Source organism: Mus musculus, chromosome 7 (genome assembly GCF_000001635.26).
Source record: "Mus musculus strain C57BL/6J chromosome 7, GRCm38.p6 C57BL/6J".
Classification (NCBI taxonomy): domain Eukaryota; kingdom Metazoa; phylum Chordata; class Mammalia; order Rodentia; family Muridae; genus Mus; species Mus musculus.
In genome coordinates this window covers 140,186,608-140,209,311 of record NC_000073.6, presented here as the reverse complement: position 1 = coordinate 140,209,311, position 22,704 = coordinate 140,186,608, and the positions used below count along the sequence as shown (strand labels likewise).

Sequence of the window (22,704 nt, the reverse complement as noted above, 5' to 3'; positions counted from 1 at the left end):
TTCTCTGATAATTTCTCTGATACAGGGATATTCAAATAATCTATCCATGATTGAATCGGTGCTTCTGAATGTGTAAAGTTAATCTTCATTGATAAATTAATTGTGATGAAGCTATTTGTAAACTTCTTATATTACTTTTAGCCATTAGTGACATACACAAGATACCCCTCTTCAATCTCTCAAGCCCTACTGATAATTTGTGGGGTTCCTCTTTTATCTTAACTAGTCTTGATAGGATGGAATTCGCTTTATTAACATTTTATCCACTTGACCTCCAGGCTTGTTGATAATCCATATTTTACTTACACTTAATTATTGTTATTTCTTTCTTCCTGTGGGTTGGATTTTATCTGTTCTTTTCTTTCTGTTTCTTAAAACAAAACCCTTTGGCTTTTATCTTTTTTTTTTTCATTCAAAGGAACACCCCAAAGCTATGACTTTCTTGGCACTGCGCCAGCTGCATCCCCAGACTGAGTACTTTGAGGGAAGATAGCATGAGAGTCTCATAAGCTAAACATTTACCTACCAAGGGCCAAAGTCTTTTTCTCCTTTGTGTTTGCATAAAATAAATTAAAACATTGGGATAGGAAAGAAAAAGAAATTAAAACATTAGAGGTATAATAACGAGACCATACCAGTGTTCATGATAAAAATTGCTCCTAACTGCCAAAAACTGAAACATCTCCACTGTATTCTAATCAGCCATAGGTGACCATGGAAAATGGTGGCAAACGTTTCCAATGTGCCGCAGGTATGTGCGACATGGATAATCAAAGCTTAAAACTGGGTGGTTTTACTCATGGTGCATGTTTTGCAGTTCCAGGAGATGAAAAGTCGGCTTTGGAATCAGAAAGCACCAGTGGTCTCCTGAGGGTGAAAGGAGGGAGGTGTGCAGCCCTGGGATACCTGCTATCTTGTTTGCAGGGAGGGTTTCATGGGTGTGTTCCTGAGTCAAAAGCACTTAACTGTGTAACTGTTTGTGGTTATCAAACGTCAACCAAACCTCCTCAAAGCTCTTCGAAAGAAACAGAACGTCCCACCCAAAGGAAACTCCAGACCCAGAACCACAAAGCAGCCACGTTCCTGCAGCTTCCTCTGACCAGCATCTGAGAAGAGCTGACACTCGTAACCAGACGCTGTTAAGTTGCCACGTTAGAAAAACCGACACAGGAAAATCATCATGCTATCATAAGAGGTGCAAAAATGAATAAAATCCACTGGCCATTTATGATCATAAATAATCACAGCCAAGCGTTTGCAAACCAGAGGCTTTACAGAGGGAATACCCACCCTCATCGAACATCTTGCTTCTTGCTCTTACAAATCTGACCAACTCTGCACCAAGAGCTGGAAGCCTGCACAGGAAGATGAACAAAACTCACACCAGAGGGTTAGACAGGGAGCCATAACCAGATAATGTCATTGAGGTAGAAATGCCCGGAGAATGTACACAAAAGCGAGATGTCACAGCAGAGTCCAGCTTACTGAAGACCAAACTACAGGAGCCAGCTATTCATCTTCATGTGCCCCACACATTGGATTAGAAAATGAGTGCTAGACAGGTCCATTTGTAGAAGCAGCAAAAATATCCAATATGTGAGAACTGGCCCCATGAAAGGTATGAAGCCACCTCTATCCAGAAAGCTGAGAGACACTAAAGGGAATGTAAATAACTGGAAATACATCAAGCTGATAGGCTGGAAGCCTCAGTCTACAAAGATGTTGAATTATGGGAGCACAGAACTCCACAAACTGATCTAGAATATACTTGAAATGTTAAATGTGTAGGAACACCTTCCCTGCCTAAGTTGTGTGGAAACATGTTTGAGAAATAATGTGTTCACTGGGTCTTCCCAGAAGTAGAGAGGGCAGGGAGCAGAGAGGGTGGGCCTCTTTTTTCCTTCCTAGGAGTCCCTCTAGCATGGGCATGACGAAGGACATGCAGGTGTGCACTAAAGAGGGACAAAGAGAGAAAGAAGGCAAATCTTAGAGCTGGGGCTTCAGCGTGTCTGCTCCTCAGATAGAAGGGTAGATCTGCTTCGGTGTTGATGTTAGAAGCCAGGAGAGAATGATGGACAAGAAGAGCAGGGTGAGACTTTGCACACTAGAGAGATCTGGGAAGGACCAGGACACCATGCAAAGATGCAGGGCCTCAGGATGCCTGTGGGCACAGATAAGATCACTGGAAGCAGGAAGTTGTTCCCCACCTTGTGGCTTCTTTCTGAGAAATGGGGTTGGTTAAGAGTGAAAGAGCATGCTGGTAGAGGGAGGCAGAGGCCTAGAGGCAGAGACAACAGTGGGAAAGGGACAACAGAGTATTGGAAGCTATACCCCCACTCTCGAATTCTCGGGGGTGAGGGAGCACTATTGTGGAGCAGTGGCTGAGGATTGGACAGGACCATACATAGTCTCTGCACATTCCAGTCTCATTCCAAAGCGCTCCCACTACCACCACAAGGCCACCCAGCATCGATACTTATGACATCTCATCCTCACATCTGAGACCCCCACAGAAACTACGATTATTCTGGATCTGGGATATGGATATTGCTGAAGAGAAAATGAGTAGCCAACATTTGTAAAATGATTTTGATGCAGGCATTATGGAGTCATAGATGCTGGTCCCAGGCAGTCCCCAAAGGTACTGTCAATTAGATCCAAGACCATATGGTAAGCTGTGGGTCCCCTAGCCATAGAAATCTGATCCACTGTCCTCTGTGATTGAAATGGCCTCTCTTCTGCCTGTACATGCCAGAGCTGAAGCCTCCTTGTCAGACCCAAACACTGCACCCTCTCACTACCCACTGCCCTCTGGTCCCTTAGATCATATGCAATATCACCATAGACCTTCAGGTCAAAGCTAGACATGGGGTATACTTAGGAAGATACCTGCCGTATCTGCCATAGTCATGGGGCAGAGATAGTACACCACAGCCCCCAGCAAGGGCAGAGCCATGAGTGTGGTCTTCCCAGGGTCACAGTGCCAAGGCAAGAGGGTCTTGTGTCCCATTTAATAGCTCATCCCACTCTGTAATCCTGAAAATAGGCTGTGCAGGGGTCAGGAAACTTGTGATGAAACAGAACAGCTCTGAGCAGGCCCTGAGCCTGAAAGTGGAGCAAAGCAGGAAGGGGCTCAGGACCCCAGGTGACTTGGTCCTTAAGCCCCTGGTAGGTGTTCAGGGGTCTGTTTGCTCACATCATGCCTCCTATGCCTGCCTTGCCCCCTGAGGTCTTTGGCTGGGCAAATGTCCATTGTCTCCTGGTACAGCCAGTCTGGTTGACAAGCACAGTCTCAGGGGACCACATGAGGATAAGGTGAAAGCAACCTACCAGAAATCACCCAGGGACAGATGCAGGGAGTGGCCTCTACTCCTTCCTCCTGGCTCCAACCTTTTGCCAAGCTCCAGTTAGGCAAAACCTTTTCTGTTGGTTGCTCTGCCAGGAGCCAGAAGAGCTCCCCACACACATGCCCAGTCTACCCCCTAGAAGTACTCTGGGCTGAGGCAAGATGGGGCAAGGCCTGCAGCTTCCCAGCTCACAGCTGACTTCCCCATGCTGAGGTGGAGGGTGAGGTGGGACCTGAGAACACAGAATCCCAAGTCCCACCCATGTGAACAGGATGTCTGAGGAACTCCTGAACCATCTCTGGCCTTTGATATTTGTCTCTGCTGTGAGGGGTCTCTTTTATTGAGTGGAGTCTCTAATGCAGCCAAACTCTGAGTTTGTATCCTCCATGTTCTGATCTTGTTGCAACAGTCACCAAGAATATGAACACCATCCAAGGGCAAAACCCACCTCCCTATCCAGGAGTGCGGTGCCTCGGCTAGTTTCAGCGGAGATTTAGGGAATCCCGGGAGCCTACAGTCAGGTGCTCAGTCATCTCTACCCCAGTCTTGGTCGCCTTCTCCTTCCAAAACCATGAGCCAGTGTTTCTCACATGGAACTCCTCTGCATCTTCAAGGTCAAGGTCCTAGAAGCAGCACTGACTCCAGGAAATCCTGAACGAAGCTATGAAGCCCTTGGTGTCTTCTTAGTGGGCTGGCAATCAGAACAGACTCAAACCCCCAGATCCACCGCCTAGAATCCCCATTAGCACCCACTCAGGTGAGAGCTTGGAGAGGGGGGTGTAAATACATGTGTTCACATGTCTATGTGCATCCCTGTGTATGCACATGAGTGTGTCTCTCAGTCTATGTATGCCTGCATATTGCTGTGTGTATGTATCTACACTTGTATATATGTGCCTGCATGTATCTGTGAGCATCTGTGTGTGTGCCTATGTATATCTATGCTACATCTGCATGTGCACCTGCTTGTGTCTGTGTGTGCATCTTCATGAGCCTGTACAAAAGCCTCATGTATTTGCACATGCTTCATCCTGGTTGTGTGTGTGTGTGTGTGTGTGTGTGTGTGTGTGTGTGTGTGTATCCAGGTGTGCCTTCACACGTCTGTATGAACCTGGGCTGCAGCCTAGCTCAGCAGTAAGCCTGAAACTGATTTCTGGTGACCATGTTCCTCCTGGGCAGATGTTCACATGAAGGGGCAACATGTCTGTGTTTTCAAGATCATTGCTGTTTGAGGCTGTGATTGTCCACAGGCTGTGAGAATGGGATGGAGGCTATTGAGGCTGGGAGGTTGGTGTTTGTCCCCTGGCTATCTGTGTGCGCCAGAGGTGGATTTGCTTGGAGGCATATCTGTCTATGTGTCAGGAGTCTGCTATCCTTGTGAGGGAATATGCTCTGTATGTATACATGTGGCATGGAGGTAAGCTCAGATGCCCTGTAAGTGAACCTAAGTTTAAATAGGAGAGTTGAGATTAGGTGTTAGGTTTTGGAGGAGCTCGTGTGCTACATGTGAACTTTCTGAGTACTTCCCATAGTGTCTCCAAATCGAGAACAGGACTCTAGTCCAGGCTCTAGTGCTCCAGGTTCAGCAGCCCTGGGTCCCCAGCACCACCCATTTTGTCCCCACTTGTCTGAGTCAGGTGCTTGGACCATGCGACAGCTACTCCTTTCAGAGAAAAAAACAGCTGGAAAAGAGGATATTTGTCTCATGCACACAGCTAATGGGCAACAGATCTAAGCAGAAGGCAGTTGTGGGTCACAGGAGCTGCATCAGGGAAAGATTTACCTAACTCAGTTCCTAGATAGGTCGCTTAGAGACAGCAGTATCAATGATCCAGCTATGCAAAAGAAGGGTCTCTGTACCATAGCCCCAGTCTAATAAGACCTGCCCAGGCCACCATACCTGATCTTCCAATGTCTTTCCAGATAACCAGCCTTGCTTAGACCTGCTGGCAGATAAACTTGTCCTTTCCAGCCAGCTCAAGACTGGCACCTACAGAGCCATAAACCTTCTCTGCTCCCTGGAGCCATCAGGGCAGGTAACCTGTCAGGTTCCCTGTTCTTAGAGCATGCCTTCCACCCATCCTTGAGGAGATGAGGCAGGGACCGTGTCTGCTATGGCTTGTCCGGGTAGCCAGTGGGAGTCCTGCCATAAACCTGGTTGACAGAAGAGTCCAGGGCTTGTGGGTAAGAGATGTCCTGTTCAAAGTTACAGCCCAAGAAAAGAGGGGCAGTGTGAGCTCAGTTCCTGGAACTCTGCTGCATCTGTGGTCTCTAGAAGGAGAACTGCACACCAATGCCCCTCCTTGCTCAGGCACTGAGCAGCGTGCTGGGATAGGCTGGAGGCACAAAATTCTTGAGGCAGAAAAAAAGAGTACCTGGTAAGCCTAGGAATGGCTGAAAGGCCACCTGCCCAGGAGCTCATCTTGCATTCTTACTCCAGGGGCCACTATGGGATGGACAACAGAGTAGCCGCCCTGGAAGATTCTATTTGTTGACTAATGTCTGAGGCCCCTCCAGCATCATCCTCTCTACTCCAGGCTCCGTCCTGAGGCTTAGCTTGGGCCCTAGTCTGGGGATATCTTCCCAGGACACCTGAGGACTGCAGAGTGGGTGGAGGCTGGGTTCTGTGCTGGTCACTGGTTATGTTTATTAACAGCACTCTGGACACAGAATGAAAATGGAGACACGTCTGGAGGTTGATCCTCCACCTGGTCAGATATGTTCTCTGTGAAATAAGCCAGTATGTCCAGCAAACTAGCTGGGTTTCCCTTTGCAGTCATGTGGGGATGCACTAAAGACAGCCAAGATGCTAGCCATGGAAACGAGTAGAAAGTATTCCAGCCACTCCAAGTGAATAGGTTTATTTATGTATTTGTATTTTAACCCCAGTGTGTACATGTTCTTGTGTGTGAGTGCAGACTCATACATGCTGTGGCACGTGTGCAAACATCAGAGGACAGGCTCACATGTCAGTCTCCTTCCACCTTGTTTGAGGCAGGGTTTCCTGTTCACTACGACACACACCAGACTAGCTGATCCGTGAGCTCCCAGGGATTCTCCTACCTCTGCCTCCCACCTCTCCACAAGAATGCTGGGGTTACAGGTATGCTGCTGTGTCCAGCTTTACCTGAGTCTCGGGGACTCCCCCATAGCTAATTCTTCTCCCTTTGCTCCCTCAGGTGGAGTCTTAGCCACCATGTTTGCCAGGAGGAACAGCTCAGATGTGACTGAGTTCATCCTTGTAGGATTCTCAGGCTCCCTGGGGCTCCACCTAAGCCTTCTAGGGCTGTTCTTGCTGGCTTACATGCTGACTGTCACAGAGAACCTGGTCATCATCACAGTCATTCGCGCCAGCCCCTCACTGCACAAGCCTATGTACCTCTTCCTCAGCAACCTGTCCTTCCTAGAGATCTGGTACATCTCTGTCACGGTGCCCAAGATGTTGCTCAGCCTGGTCTCTCCCAAGTTCCAGCACATCTCCTTCACAGGCTGCATGGCCCAACTGTACTTCTTCTTGGCACTGGCCTGTACCGAGTGCGCGCTCTTGGGTGTCATGGCCTATGACCGCTATGTGGCGGTCTGCAACCCGCTTCGCTACCCAGTCATCATGAGCCCCGGTCTCTGCAGCCTCCTGGCTGGAGGCTCCTGGTTGTCTGGCTTCACCATTTCCCTGGGGAAGGTCTTCTTCATTTCTCGTCTAGGCTACTGTGGCCCCAACGTCATGAACCACTTCTTCTGTGATGTGTCCCCACTACTCAACCTTGCCTGCTCTGACATGTCAGTTGCAGAGCTTGTAGACTTCCTCCTGGCGCTGCTCATCTTGTTGGGGCCACTGCTGTTGACTGTCTTCTCCTACACGGCCATTCTCAGCACCGTGCTACGCATGCCCTCCGCCGGTGGCAGGCAGAAGGCCTTCTCCACCTGCGCCTCACACCTGGCCGTGGTGGTCATCTTCTATTCAGCTTCTCTCTTCATCTATGCCCGGCCCCGTGCCCTCTACTCCTTCGACTACAACAAGCTTGTGTCTGTTGTCTACACAGTGCTCACACCCCTAATTAACCCCATCATCTACTGCCTTCGGAACCAAGAGGTCAAGCAAGCGCTACATAAGGTACAGCAGCGAGCAGCCCAGGTTCTAGGCGCCTCCTCCTAGGAGGAACCATGCTTCCCCAGTCCTGAACCTGCTCACCAGTCCATCAGGGTGAACAGATTGGCATGCCCTCCCGCCAGCCCCTGAATTCTGCTTATGGCTACAAGCCAGCTGCAGCAGCATGGCTCCCAGGTCTGAGGTCAGGACCCACTCAGGAGCCCTTCCCTGAACCCATGCAAAGGCTGTGCTCATGAAAGAATTCTTTCCAACCAACCATGGTCAACCTATAGCCACAGCTCTTCTCACCTGAGGGGAGCAGAGAAGACCATAGCATACCGAGATGTCTGTGCACACAGATCTTTTAGCTCTGCATGCCACGCAGGAGCAGCAATGACCAGCGAGAACCTTGCCATCCCTCCTAACCCTACTCCAGTGGCTTCTTCCAGGAGGTTTGTCTTCCAGCAGAAGGGGCCTTGCAGTTGCAGAGGCTAGTAAGAAAAGGGACAAATGGATGAAGTAGATAGAGCTGAAGAGACTTTGAATACTGCTGAACAGAGACAGCCTCTCAGCCCCCTGATAAGCACCAGCCAGCTTCCAGCTCTGCCAGGAGCCTACGGAGTAAAAGTGAGGCCAGGACAGGAAGGGGTCTGCCTGAACTATAGACACTTGGAAACCCTCTGTGTCACTCTCAAGACTATCATAAGGCACACAAGACATATCAAAGCCTCAGCTGACACGTAGGTACTGTGCTTTACTGTATAGAACAGGCATCGTGCTAAATAGCAACCAACATGAAGCTTGCAAGCATGGTCCTTGTCCTGGAGCACGGGTGTGAGCATGTGAGGGCAGAGTCTTTCAGTCTTCCTAGACCACATAGGGAGGTGGTCTCAACTGCCCTGGAGGGGGAACATAGCCTGAGGGTCTGGGTCCTGTTTGTCTACAAAGGAGATTTGAGTAAGAGGAGAGAGGAGCAAAGCCAGGCAAATTAGGAGCTCTAAGCAAACATTGACCCAAAGTGCTCTGCTTCTCACGAAATGACTGGTGAAATACCCATCTCTGTATTTGCAATAGAGAACCCAGAGCCCTGCTTCTACTTATCCACGCACTGGCAACTTGCCCTACCAACTGATAAAAGATCAGGCATGCAAGGATAGGTGCCTCTAGATCAAAATTCACAAGCATGCCCTCTCCAAACACTTGTAAACTAGTGCTCTAAACATGCAGAACCAGCTTGCTGACTCATTATTCCTTTGTAAAGTATATGAAATATCAGCCCTGTCTGGGTGCTGCCCAACCTCACAGAGACCTGAGAATCAGGCAACCCAGAGCTTGGCTCCAACACTGGAAGTCAGGGTCTGGTGCCTGCCTTCAGCAGGACTAGCCAAGTGCCGGGACCCTGGTTGGTATGTGTGTTATCGGGGATGGACAGGTGTTTGTGCAGCAGTACAACTGAGTATAGAGGCCGACATGTCCATGGAGGGGACAAGGCCAATCACAGAGCCAAAAGGCCTAGAGCACAGGCTGACCAAAGTCTTGGGGTTCCCCAGGGCTGATCTAACCTCTCATTGGATAAAGCCATCAAATCACTCTGAGCAGAGCAGGGGTATGGTTAAGTTCTTATTCTATAAAAACTCTGTGAGGAAAGGAGAGGAGAGAAGAGAGGGGAGGGAAGGGGGCAGGAGAGGAGAAAAGGGGAGGAAAGAGAAGGGGGGAGAGGGAAGAGAAGGCAAGAGATAAGATAGGGAGAGAGCATGGAAGGAAGACAGAACGGGAGACAGAGAGAAGACACAAAACCAGCACCATTCAGCACTGGCTAACTATTGAGAGGGAGTAAAAATTAAAATCTATGAGCCAGACATGGTGATACACACTTTAATCCCAGCACCCAGGGGGCAGAGGCAGATGGATCTCTATCAGTTTGAGGCCAGGCTAGTCGACAAAGCACTTTCCAGACCAGCTAGGTTTACACAATGAGACCCTTTCTCAACAACAACAAAGAATTAAGTTCTATGAATGCACACCAAGGATGAGGGAAGTGACTCAGTAAGGGGTGTGGGAGCCCTGGTGGGGAGATGGCGGTGCTCACTCATTCCCTGGTGATTCAGAGAGTCTGAAGATGTAAGAACAGGGACTCCTGGGAACAGCACATCATTCCTAACTCAGACCCACCCTGGAGCCAGACCCTGGGGCTTCTCTACCCCTGCCCCATCCTACAGTTCATCAGCTACAGAACCTCAGTTGATGATCACCAACCTCCGCTGATCTCATGCACTCTCAAACCCTCCCTGGTACTCACAACTTCTGCTCTTCCTCGGTTAGTAATACTCCATACCCTGGGCCCATCTGAGTAATATCATAGGCTCCTACCACCCACTTCCCCAACCTCTTCTGCCCAAGCCACCTCAGGGTTGAAAGTCCTGCTCCTCACCTCACCAGTTTATTCATCCCCACAGCATAACGTACCATGTACCATTAGGCCTCAAGCTGTGCATAGAATGAGCCCTGCAATTCCTATCAAGACTAACATATCCCAGCCCTCCCCTTGGGTTCCCTACATGGCATACACTCACCGGGTATCAGTCTGGGTCATCTGCTTCTGTTATCCCCAGCTACCCACACCTGAAAATCCATCACCTGGATCCCCTCCCACCAGCTTGTTTCCAAACATCATGACAAGATGCATCCCATAAGTCAGCCTGACTTCCAGTGAGTATCAGGTCTCCCAAACTGTCAGAGCCCATGAGATCTCTGGAAGCACCCATTCTGTTCACCCACTATCCAGGATGGATATGTCCAGAAGAAAGCAAAGCCCTGTGAGGTGGTGAGTAGTAGGAGCCCATGATGGAGAAGGAGAAAGATTGGTGAATGGCAAGGGTGGCTGGCTATCGTGGAAGCTGCTGAGAGAATGGAGGAGCAGGGCTGCAGCCTGGCACATCTAATCAGTTCCTTCTTTTTGCCAGAACGTGGCAAAGCCCAACCCTGACCCAAGTAAACCCCAAACACAGTGGACCAGGAGCTAGGATCCTGACTTGGCTGGCCCAAAGTTCTGAGAACAGAGAGACAAACCACAAGTGTTCTCTGCTACAAGATTCTGTCCTTTATCGGATCCCTAGATATGAGTGGCAGCGCTTCCAGAAGAAACCTAGAGTATGCTTCTCTGAGGCACTCTGGCATCCCACAGTCAGAACACTAAGGGTCTAGTCATGGGGCTACATGTTCTAATTGTGTGCCTTGATGCTCTGACTACTGATCCCCAACTGTCCTAGATCCACAGAGTCCTGTGTCGTTCATCTTCCATCCTAATGGTGGCCACCACATATTCTTTTGTGGTGGACATGGGGTATTTACCAAAACAAAGCCATAGCCTAGGCTGGGAAATAAATTTCAAATCTAAAATAACGTAGACGTAGTTCATGGTGTGTTTTCTGACCATCACAGCATCAAAACTAAAAAAAAAACAAAAACAAAAACAAAAAACAAATTCAATGAAAGAGAAATCTGCCTAGAAATTTTCCAAATATTCAGAAACAATACACTTTTAAGCAAAGAGGAAATAAAATGAGGAATTAGAACATAATTTCCTAATGCCATACACCTACGTTAGGAAAGCAAAGACATCTTAAATCCGTGTGCTCGGCCTACACCGTACAAAATATAACAAGCAAACAATGAGAAAAATCAAGTACTAGCGGTTGAAGTAGAAATCAGCTAAACGTAAACCAGAAATGAGAATATATCAAGCCAGTCAGACCAATAACACAATAACACAACCCTTGATAATGTCAGGGACACTGAGGAATCTCTAGCCAGGCTTACTGGGGAAACATATGAGATCACGTGAATGACTGGGGGTGAGGCTGGGATCGTGATGTCATCAGAGACCCCGTGGACATTAGAGGGACACTAAGGAAATATGATAAGTGTTTTATGCCAACAAACTGACAACTTAGATTAAGTAGGCAAACTTCTTGAAGACACAAATATAAAATTTAAATCTCTTAAATTTGTAAGCAAATACATTTTCCTCTCAAAAAATACTTCAGGAGAGATAGCTTGGCTGGTTAATCCTACTAAGCATTCAAGATAAAAATAACACACAAGCTGGCTGCTCTTCCAAAGGACTCTGGTTTCGTTCTAGCACACACATGGCAGCTAACAAACTCCAATTGCCCCTCTTCCGGCTTCTGTGGATAATACACGCATGTGGTGCAGACATTCCTGCAAGCAAAAGCACCCTCTTGGAGAGACTTAAAAGAGATGCTTCTCTGGTCGTCCTGAGGAAGTTCTCCTTCCATTCAAAAGCATCGCAAAATAAACTATGTCATATTTCTCGTGACGACAGATGCAAGATTTCTAGGTAATTTTTAGTCTGTAAAATCCATGGGTAGAAACAAAGCATAATACATTTGTACCAAGTAAAATTTGTACTAGGCATGCAAGGTTGGGTTAACATTTAAAAATCAATCAGTACTTGGGAGAAAGAAGCAGGTAGATCTCTGTGAGTTCAAATTCTACATAGTGAGTTCCAGGCCAGCCAGGACTGGCTTCCTATGTCAAAAACAAACACCACAGTCAGGCCTTAGTGGCTAGAGAGAAGATTCATTGGTCAAGAGCACTTACATTGACTGTTCTTGCAAAGGACCACAGTTCATCTCCCATCACCCACAATAGATAGTTCACAACCGACTGTAGCTCCAGCTTCAGGGATTCCAGAGTGAGCATCCTCATTTGGCTTCCACAGGTATCTGTACTCACACATGTCCACACACAGACACGTAGTTTAAAATTGTTTACATCTCAGAACTAAGCAATGCAATTCACAAGTTTAAAAGACAAATGCTTTGATTGTCTCATGAGGTGCATAGAAACAGAGCAAATGTAACATCCACATCTGAAAAGAAATAGCTCCAAACAAAGTAAGATCACACAAGATGCTCTTTCCACAGGAAGCCTGGCTGACTCCACACTTGAGAGGAGAGCCGGAACTCTTTCACCAAAGTCAAGAGCAGTGCCAGGCTGTGTGGCCCACCACCTCAGCACTGCACAGACAGCTCCTGACAGTCCAGAAAGGCAAGAAAAGGCTGTCACACAGCTGATGTGACGGGCCATGCAGAAACTCTAACAGAATCTAAAATAAACTAGGAGAGTAACAGACTGGTCAGAAAGCTTGCAGGATACAAGGCAGATGCTCAAAATTCAAAATTCAAGCATATCTACATGCTACCAACAAGCAGTAGGAAATTTTTTAACTATTGGAGGTAGAATCAAAATCATAAAGTAGTTAAGTATAAATCTTACAAAAAAAATCCAGAAACTATAATGAAACCTATTTCATATATCAATTTGTTTATAATTTCTAACTGCTTTGTTAAATTTAATTTCATGTGATTCTTTGAGAGAAGAGCTGCAGGAATGGAGAATGAGTCATGTTCATGTTCAAAAGTCTCATATTATCCCGATGCCACATTAGTTTCTGGCATAACCACAACATCAATCAAAATCCTATCAAGCGTCTCTTAGAAAACCCTGAAAGTTCTCGTGGGAAGCAGAGAACATGTGCCGTTGAAAACACCTAAAAAGCAGCATCAAAGACCAACGACCATCATGAGCATTCTAAGACTTATTAGGAAGCCGATGACCAAGGTAGTGAGGCCAGCTAAAGGAAGACGAATGAATCTCAACCATGCAGAGACAATGCACAGACCACACCAACAAAGCCAATATCTTGGACAGAGGTTCACAGGCATTCAGTATACAAAGGAGCTTCTTTTTCCAACAAACTATGCTAGAAAAATCAACGAATACCAAGATTTCAAAAAGAAATGGGCTTTGACGGTCTGGAGAGATGGCTTAAGTGGTTAAGAGCACTGCCTATTCTTGCAGAGGCCCAAGATTAAATCTTAGCACCACATGGCAGCTCATAGCCACCTATAACTTCATATGCCCTGGCCACGTGGTTGGCAAGTAGGTGGCATGCCTACAGGTAAAATATTCAGACAAGAAAAATAAGTATATTTGTGCTGAAGAGATGACTCAGAGGTTAAGAGCACTGAATGCTCTTCCAGAGGTCCTGAGTTCAATTCCCAGCAACCACATGGTGGCTCGCATCCATCTGTAATGGGATCTGACTGCAACAACGTACTCAAACATATAAAATAAATAAATCTTTTTCTTAAATGGGCTTTGACATCTCACATCATCTACAGAAGTAAATTCAAAATAGATCACAGGATTGGGAGCTCAAAGAGTCAGCAGACATTAAAGTCATGACAGCTCATGATGTCTCGTGCCTTTAACTCCAGCACTTTGCAAGGCTGAGGCAGGAGGAATGCTGTTAGTTTAAGACCATCTTGGGCTATATAGTGAATTTCAGGCCAGTCTGGATTACATCATAAGACCTTATCTTCAAGGGGGGGGGGGGCAGAGTAGGAGAAGGAAATTGAAGAAATGGCTCAACAGGACCCAAGTTCTGTTCCCAGCAGCCATGTCAGGTGACTCACAATCACCTTTAACTCTACCTTCTAGCCCCTGTGGACACATATATATGCACACATATTTTTTTAAATCTTTTAAAAATTTTTACAAAAATATAATCATCGACCTAAAGATAAACTGTAAACTTTCAACAGAAAATACCTATGAACAAAGATTTTACCTCCAGTTAAGCAAAGCCCAATAGTAACACAAATAATCCAAGCATTTTTAAATGTACAATTTCAATGAGCATTTTACAAAGAACATAGAGATATGCGCACATGAGATATATGATGAACATCTCTAGTCGTTAAGGAACCACAAGTTAAAACCACAATGAGAAACCACTGCACACCTGGGACAGTGGCTTAGATTACAGCCTGGCCACTCAAGTCTGAGTGAGGACCTGGAAGACCCAGGGTCTCACAGGGTGTCTGGAAGAACACAAACAGAACAACCACGTTGGAAAATGAGTGGGAGTTTTAAAATCTTTAATACACACTTATGATATTATACAGCCATTTTCTCATAAGAAACATGAAAACATATAGGCTTGTAAAGATGTGTGTCTTTCCATAGCAACTTCATATAGAGTAATGAAAGAGTAGGAAAAACTCAGATGTCCACGATAAGGGGGCTGGATAAGCGAAGTATAATGTGTCTGTCTGTACCCTGGGCCACTTGTGGAGCCTTTAAAGAATGGGTGGAGCACTCAGCCATAAAAGAATGGATCTTCAGTTCACACACCAGAGACAAAATCAGGATAACTGTGCTGAAGGAAGATGGGATTGAATAGAACACATAGTGTGTGGTACCATTGATATAAAACTTAGGAGATACAAGCCGGTCAGCAGAGATGGAGACAGATCGGTAGCTGCCTGTGGTGGTTTGAGGAAGGTGACAGGAAGGCTGAGGACCCGTCTTTCCAGCCAAGGCACACACTTATCATCTTAATTTTAATGATGGTGTCACTGATGAGACATATTATATGCAGTTTGCACTGTCATTTACACTTCCTTTTTTAATTTAAAAGCTCAAATAATCACAGAGAAGCAGCCAGATGAAAAAGTAGAAGACGAAAACATTTTAGTGTCCATCTTGTGGTAGAAAGGAACGCCTTGGAGAGACGCCCAAAGTTGAAAATAGATACTGACAGACCTTCGCCAGGAAAGTTTTGTCCTGAAATGTAAAAATGTTTCACAGTGAATGAAAATATTCCAAAGTGGATACAAAACAAGTTCACAGACTCCTAGAGGCATTTGGTCCTCAGCAGAAAAAAACAGAATCTCATCTGGAATGTAGAGCTGCAGGGATGCAGAAACCTGATGTAAGCCTCTTGTTTGGAGGAGATTGCATTTGAGAGCACAGGGAAAATTTCAGCTTTTTCCAACACCAGTGCACTGGCTGAACCATGGACACAGTGAGCCTTGTTTCATAAGCAAGACATGAAAAGATCTTGCGGGGGGGGGGGGGGGGGGGGAACTGCACTCGGGGCCGGAGAGATGCCTCAGGAGTTAAGAGCACTGACTGCTCATCCAGAGACTGCTGCTCAGTTCCCAGCAAGCACATGGTAGCTCACAACCATCTGTAACGGGACCCTATGTCCTCTTCTGATGTGTCTGAACACAGCAACAGTATACTCATATAGATAAAGTAAACAAATAAATCTTTTTTTTTTAAAGTTGGTATTGGAATTTAAAAAAAAAAACTGCACTCACCTTAAAGGAAATTAGATTATTGAAAATAGAATCACAAACATCTCTATTTCCACAAACACCATAAAAGAGGTATAAAGCGGAACACAACGTGTAACTGACAAAAATCTAGTGTTTAGGAAGATACAATTACCTCCGCAGATCAGCAGAGGCAATCAGTTAGAAAAGAGCGATTCACAGAAGATGATGGCCAAAGGCCACTAACTCACAAGGTCCTCGGAGTCATTGACAGTCAAGGAGTTAGGAATGAAACTGTGAAAAAGATACTGTACCCAACAAAGGTTAAAAGACCAGAAATGCAGAGCGGGGGCAAATCTAGAGTGACAAGGGCATTCCCTCCCAGACACAGGGGTGTAGCCAGTGATCTTCCGGAAGTGGTTGGATTCTGTAAACATGGACAGGTGTAGCCCTTGCCCTGAAGGGCTCCCAAGCAGGAGGCCATCTATCCTAAGCAGCCTCAGGCACCAAACACAAGAGCACTGGTCACAGCACCTGAGCAGCCAAACCCAAGTGTCAGTAAGTACACACATTGTATCAATGAGGAGCTCCCAGGAAGTCAAGCTCAACCTCACAGACCTAGCACGGAGAGAAAGAAGTTACACAGCACAGATGTGCTTTCACTCACAAGAACCTGGGAGCAAGCAGCTCTGACCACAGAGGCTACAGCTGCCTAGACAGAAGTGCTGTGCAGTTCCAGATATGATGCCCTCACACATAACTCCTCTGTGGGGGAACACACTCATACACCCGGAGCTGAAATCTGGCTCTTCACACTGGGTTCTGGGCTGGGTTTGGATGTGCTATGATAGGCCACTGGGTAGCTCCTGTTAGGAGCTGTGGCTCCAGGCCAGGGAGACCTTGAGGACAAAAAGGTGTCCAGGTGAAAGAGCCTGGGAGCAGCTCAGCTGCCTTCACCCCACCTGTGCCCGGAGGCCATGTTACAGAGGAAGCCAGGAGCAGGTAACCTAGGAAACACTGCCACAGAATCCAGAGAAATAAACACATGCTCTTGCTGTGAGTCTATACACTTGGAGGGCGAGTTGCCACACAGCAGGAGAGAATACAGAGGTGTGAAGCATAAAACCAGGCAGAGCTTGCTGTAGAAACCAGATGGATGGTAAATATGAAAGAGGAAAAGAATGTGTTTTGGAGCTGGCCTGTGATGGCTGCACTGTTCCTTTCCATTTACTATTCTGTTTATTACATTTATTTATTTGGAGGCCTGAGCTTGCCTTTGGCTACTCTATAGGTTCTTTTTTCCTCCACCCTTTTAACCCCCTAACACTAGATCGGAGAGAGAAAAGGCTAGAGGGGAAAGGGGCGTCATTATCATTAAACTACTTCCTGTTGGTTAGAGTTCAGTTTGATCTTTGCCATCAGTATACATAATTTCTTCTTCTTGTTTCTTCTTTGTGCATGACTACCAAACCAACCACGACCATCAATTAACAACCCACTCACCTCTCCGGGCCCTAGCATTTATATACCCTTGGAAAAGTCCCCAGAATTCCAAATGTCACACAATCACGGAAACTATCTGCAGCTGGCAAAATCACACCCCTGCTAGAGCACGAGGCAAATCATAGTCAGCTGCTGTGGACAAGCTGAAGCAGCCCCATATTCCCACACCTGGGATTAATATTCCCATAATATTTTTCAGCCCTCCACATGAGTTCTACACATACGTATCAAATTCCCTCTGGTGGGAGCCTGGTCCTGCCCCTGTTTTCTTAGTTTTAGATGTGTCTTCTTTCTCATCACTTTGGCTATTTTAATGGTGTTAGGCATGACTTATGTACTTTTAATAGACCACATAGCAAAACAAATATTATTTGATAAATGTATGGGAAATTTCCACTTGAAAATTGAAAATACAGTATACATACACATATATATGCACATACAGATATACATAAATATACAAATACATTCACAAAGAAATACACATATACATATTTTGTTCTTAATAACATAGACAAGCCCCAGCTTAAATATCTTCTAAAAATTAATCATAATCAAAATGCTTAATTTCTGAGAAGGGCATACAGAAAATTATATGCAATTTTTAAATCATGGTACTGTTCATCTTATAACATTCTTATTTAAGGAGGCAGAAGTCTTCCAAATACGAGGGATCACATTTCAATTGTGTGATGCATTCACTTCAGAATAGTCTTGATTAAATTAACACATCGTGGATTTAGCTAGCAATATCTCCATAAAAGCTTGTGAATCTTAACAAAAATCTGAAACTGTTTCTTGGTCTCCAACAAACCCTTTGTGATCAACACCTCAATGGCCGGCTTGCTTAAAAGTAGACATATAATTTAATACTGAGGGAGTCCCACAGTTTACTCTCTCCAGTTGGCGTGTTCCCACTAATATCACAGACAATATGCATTTTTAATTATAGAGATTATTTGAGGCTCTGAATGGATTGTCATCTTCTAGAGAAGGCTCCTCCTGGTTCCTGGACAGTGACTATGATGGATCACTGACAGGACCAAATCCCCAAGGACCTTCAGCAGCTGAGGTGACCCAGTGCTGGCCCTCTGGAAATGCTGATCTAATTCCAGTTTACCCTGTCTATAGATGCATATCCCTCATTGTCGAGACCAACTCCTGGGTAATCCCAGGCTCTAGAGCCAAGTTTCCCCTTCCCACTTGTCTCTGGCGGTCAGCAGTCACCTCCAGGGGGAAAGTGGCCCCAGGTTTTAGGCTTCCCTGTTAAGGCTTCTCTCTCTCTTGTACTCTTGTTCCTTAGGATGCACTAAGTTCCCAGACTTACAAGAATATTAATTTTTGTGGCTGCCATCAGGTCTTCCAGATTTCTCCACATGGGAGAATCAATCATGATTATGAAAGAAGGATCCTAACATGTCTACTGATGAACTCACAATGCTTTGATTGCAAGTCCACTTTCAACCTGAGGAGACACCCTGAGGTGTAGCACCATGCTCAGCTGTACAGAGAGAGAACAGAGACAGCATGAGCACCAAACCATCCCCACCCTCAGAACAGCAATACTGACTATCCATGCTGGGCCTCACATGGGAGAAGCCTCTGCTGTCTTGGCAACAGCAGGGACTCCTGCCCGCTGTGTCAATGCCAGGGCTGAGGGCAGGTGTGGGCACTGTGAGGATTAAATACTATGCCTTGGGGTAACTAGTGTGTGAGAGACACTTGGCAAAGGCCATTAGCACTTCACATTGCTATATTACCATTCCCTCCATAGCTGCATGGAGCCTCTTCTTCCTGATCCACAGAATAACAGTGACTCCTGTGACCTTAAGGTGAATGCCATGTACATGAAAGTTACTATGGGGTGGCGAGCAGTCATGTAAGCATCAGGTAGGAGCCGTGTGACAGACAGCCTGCCTGGGCTGTTGTCATTCAGCTCTGACAACTTAATCTTGGTTGCACATTGCTCAGATAACGCTCACTATGGTCTGGCTTCCACTCTCCACGTGTAAAGCAAGGATGATACTAGCATCAATTCAGAGGATGCATGGGGATACAATAGGCAAATGCCACAGATCAAGCCGCCAAGTATGTTCTGTGTGAAAGCAGTCTGCAGAAGCGTCGAGATGCTGACGTGCAACTTGTCTTTTTCTGATATTTGAAGGCATGCTAGGTTTGGAGAGAACATGTATGTATTACAAGAAAATGAGTGATCGAGGAGTGAGCTGGCCAACACAGGGTGTTTGGATCCGCTGGTCTACAACGGGGCTCATATCCTGCCACCTAAGGGGCCTTTTAGCTATGAGGCTGACACCACTCAAAATGCATAGCTGAAGACTGGGCATTGCTGAGAGGCCAGAGCACTTATGGGCAATTGGTTCCAGCTCTTCAGTCCTTGAAGTGGCACTGGGGGTGTCACAGTTCACCCTCCTCTCCCAGTGTTCTTTTCAGCCTCCAGCTATGATCCATCACATGACCCAAGACCAGCTTTCTTCAGTCTCTAAATTTTGAGTCCTCTTCCACCAGATTCTGTCCCTAAAGCATGTTCCTGGCCAACAGGAAGTCCACAGATGTGCCTCAAGGAGAGATTCAGAGCATCAAGTGTTTCCATTTGCCATTTGCAAAGTTCTTCCCTTGCCATTCATATAGACCCCAACCTCTCCATGAGAAGAGGCAGGTAGGCTGGCTAGATCCAGGGGCCCAAATAACCTGAAAAGCAGGAAGGAGAAAGACTCCAGTGGATAGCAGCCAACTCTGCCCTCTAGGCGCCCAGTGAGACCAGAGCTATCAGGATGTGGCCAAGCGGCCCTGTGGTGGCCTATGGCCTGTGAGGGGAAACAGGAGGATTTTATCTTACATGATTGCAATGCCGTCTTTACACCATCCTAGTTCTTATTGATATATTATTACATGTGATAAGACTTACTCCATGGGGTGTATGGTGTGTTGAACTCTAACCACTGTGTAAAATAGTGTTAGCACTGTAGTCAGATCAGGATTGCCCTTGGTCCTAACCGCTTCTTCCAGCTGGGCACCCAGTTTCCTCTACCCACAAGCTCTGTCCTGCTTTCCCCCTGCCCCCTGCCATCTTCCTCTTCACATACAAAGAGACTGACATGTTTCATTCAACAGGCTGTTTGCATCTCACCTATATGGTGAACAACACCCTCACAGGCTGAGGGCTGTAGACTAAATTTGGCTTGCAGCTCTGATGACTAATATGATAATCAACCCATCTGTTGCTCTATGATATAAACACTGCACTCCATTAACACACATATATAATATTGTTAGTTAAAATACAATCTTAGGGCTGGAGAGATAGCTCAGTGGTTAAGAACACTGACTGCCCTTCCAAAAGTCTTGAGTTCAATTCCCAGCAACCACATGGTGCCTCACAAGCGCCTGTAATGGGATCTGATGCCCTCTTCTGGTATGTCTGAAGACAGCTACAATGTACTCATATACATAAAATAAATAAATAAATCTAAAATACAACCTTAAAACAAGTTCAACGTCTTTGCACAGAAGAATAAAGAGCTTCATTTTTCCTGAGTAAATAAATACCTGGCTGTGGAGTTGCTGGGTCACATTAAGTTTGTGTTTAAATTTGTATGTAAGACATTTCCATGCTGTATTTCCAAAGTCAACCACTAGGGGTAGAGATAGTTTACACCAAGCTCTCCTAAGGACTGGAAGTCTTATCTATCCATCACAAAGTGGAGTGTATAAGCTGATATCTGCACAACACATGTAATTAGGGGCTTCTCTCGTTGCCTATGAGGGGTTATGGTACTTGTCTGACCCAGTACTCTGGCACCTATGACTCAGGACCCCTTCATATTGAAAGCCTCAGCCCAGAGCTGGACTCATCAGCCTGCTCCCCACAAAGGCTCACATGCACAGCAACATAAAAAAAAAAAAAAAAAAAGTTAATGTAGGTGTGAATCATAGCAACAGGGATCACGACAGCAGATGAGAGAGCACAGATTGAAGGGAGCTTGTGCCAGAAAAAAACAATGTTTTTATATAAAAGACTGTGTATAAATCAGGTGCACAGTATCCCCACAGCAAGCATGCACGGAATAGCACTCCGGACAACTATTTACATTATCAGCTGTAGCTGAATGCACACAACCCAATGGCTCTCAGACACAGCTAACATGTACATCATATAATAATGATCAATGTATTACTTATAATAGCTGAATAATGGAAGCAATGCTCCTAGCCCAGTGGCTTAGTGTGGGCAGCCTATGCAACAGATACACTCAGCAATGAGAGGTGGTGAGCCATCCCTCAGTACACCATGGAGAGAACCTACAGACCATGCAGAGGCAGGCAAGGAGACGAGCTGGCAGCTTAGCATGCCAGTTCTCAATGGGGCGCTGTGCACATGCTCGGTTTATGAAAAGTTCTCAAATCCTACCTTTACAAGTTGGGCAATTTTCTGAGTGTATGGTGCACTTCATAAAAAATGTATACACCTAGAAAAGGCATGCGATTCCTTTACAATACAGGCTGTTAAAAAAAAGGGGGGGGGGAATGCAGAGATGGCTGAAAATACCCAACATCCCAAAGAGTAGCTCTTCCCGTGGCTTGGCTATGTCCAAAAAAGACCAGCTTCCAGGCACACGGGGAATGTTTTATTCAGTGACAGACAGGAGACTCCAGGTATGCATCAGGCAAGTCCCATGACGCACGGCGGGTGCTTAGCCAGGACGCCCGGGCTCACCGTCTTCTGAATGCCCCTCTCGTGGGCAGCATTTTGAGAGACAGAATCTCCACATGAGTGAGTTCATCTCAAGCTGCCTTTTTCCCTTCGGGAGGACCTTTCGCCTAATACATAATTGCTTGTTTAAAATTAATTAGCTGCTCTGAAATAATTAATTCCTCGGTGAATTTGAAGCATTATTAATTGGGATAGTTTTCACCATCCATGGATTTTTTTTCTAATAAGCCCGAACCACCTGATGGACCCAGAGTCAGGCAAGGTGGCCCCATGGCTGCTCAGCCCCCCACAGCCCCTCCTACCTTCTTTTTAATGGAGCCCCAGGGAAAGCCACGGGAAATCCCCTGGCTCTTAAAACTTCTCACAGAAGTTGACTGGGATCTTTGCACACTGCAAATCTGATTGGGTACCAAGAGGTTTGTTCACTTATTCCCCAGTTGCCTAAAAACTATGAACCTTTCATCAGAAACAAAGCTCAAAGTAAAATAATAATAATAATTAAAAACAGCATTCCTCACACGGTACTGCCAGTCCCTTGGGTAGAGCTGGTTAAGAAAGAGTGCAGGTTCCCCTACCGGGCTGTGTGGGTGAATGAACGCAGGTACATGGGAACTGAGCCACCATCACCAGCTCCCTAGAGGTGAACTACTGCCACCTGCTGCCTACCCAGGCCTATTAGCAGCAACAGCATGAGTGCTGAGGTTCCCTGGCAGAAAAGTCAGGTAGATTTAGGTGTGGCTGGAGCCAGGGGACGGTGTCTCCAAGCAATGCACCCCCACAGCAGAAGGCCCTCAACAAGCACTTATAGTAGATGAGCCCTCGACCAGTGACACCTTTGTGCCTTTTCAGACAGCCTCATGAGAAAAATGTCCCCTCAACAAATGC

The 22,704-nt window shown here is 46.2% G+C and overlaps 2 protein-coding genes across 3 annotated transcripts in view, besides 1 other annotated feature; one reads left to right on the top strand and one right to left on the bottom strand.

Annotated features, from left to right (window-relative positions):
- Positions 1-12,094, bottom strand: part of Cd163l1 (CD163 molecule-like 1) — a 33,928-nt gene extending 21,834 nt beyond the window's left edge. The window contains exon 1 of the mRNA XM_017322262.2: positions 12,058-12,094. The gene's annotated coding sequence lies outside the window, so the exon portion shown is untranslated. The remainder of the gene's footprint in view (positions 1-12,057) is intronic.
- Positions 4,033-7,926, top strand: Olfr524 (olfactory receptor 524). 2 transcript variants are annotated; one of them, XM_006536190.2, is made up of 2 exons: positions 4,033-4,104; positions 6,527-7,926. In XM_006536190.2, exon 2 carries the CDS (start codon positions 6,544-6,546, stop codon positions 7,498-7,500), a length of 957 nt encoding a protein of 318 aa, XP_006536253.1. In that variant the 5' UTR covers positions 4,033-4,104; positions 6,527-6,543; the 3' UTR covers positions 7,501-7,926. The 2 variants fall into 2 exon arrangements, with proteins under 2 accessions (XP_006536253.1, NP_001011814.1); NM_001011814.1 differs by lacking the exon at positions 4,033-4,104 and having other exon boundaries at positions 6,544-7,500.
- Positions 21,887-22,704: an enhancer, noted in NCBI's record as "Fourni enhancer fragment used in the GFP reporter construct". NCBI's record gives its function as "activates a minimal E1b promoter by reporter assays in transgenic zebrafish olfactory sensory neurons" and the evidence as "EXISTENCE:transgenic organism evidence [ECO:0001131][PMID:25417106]".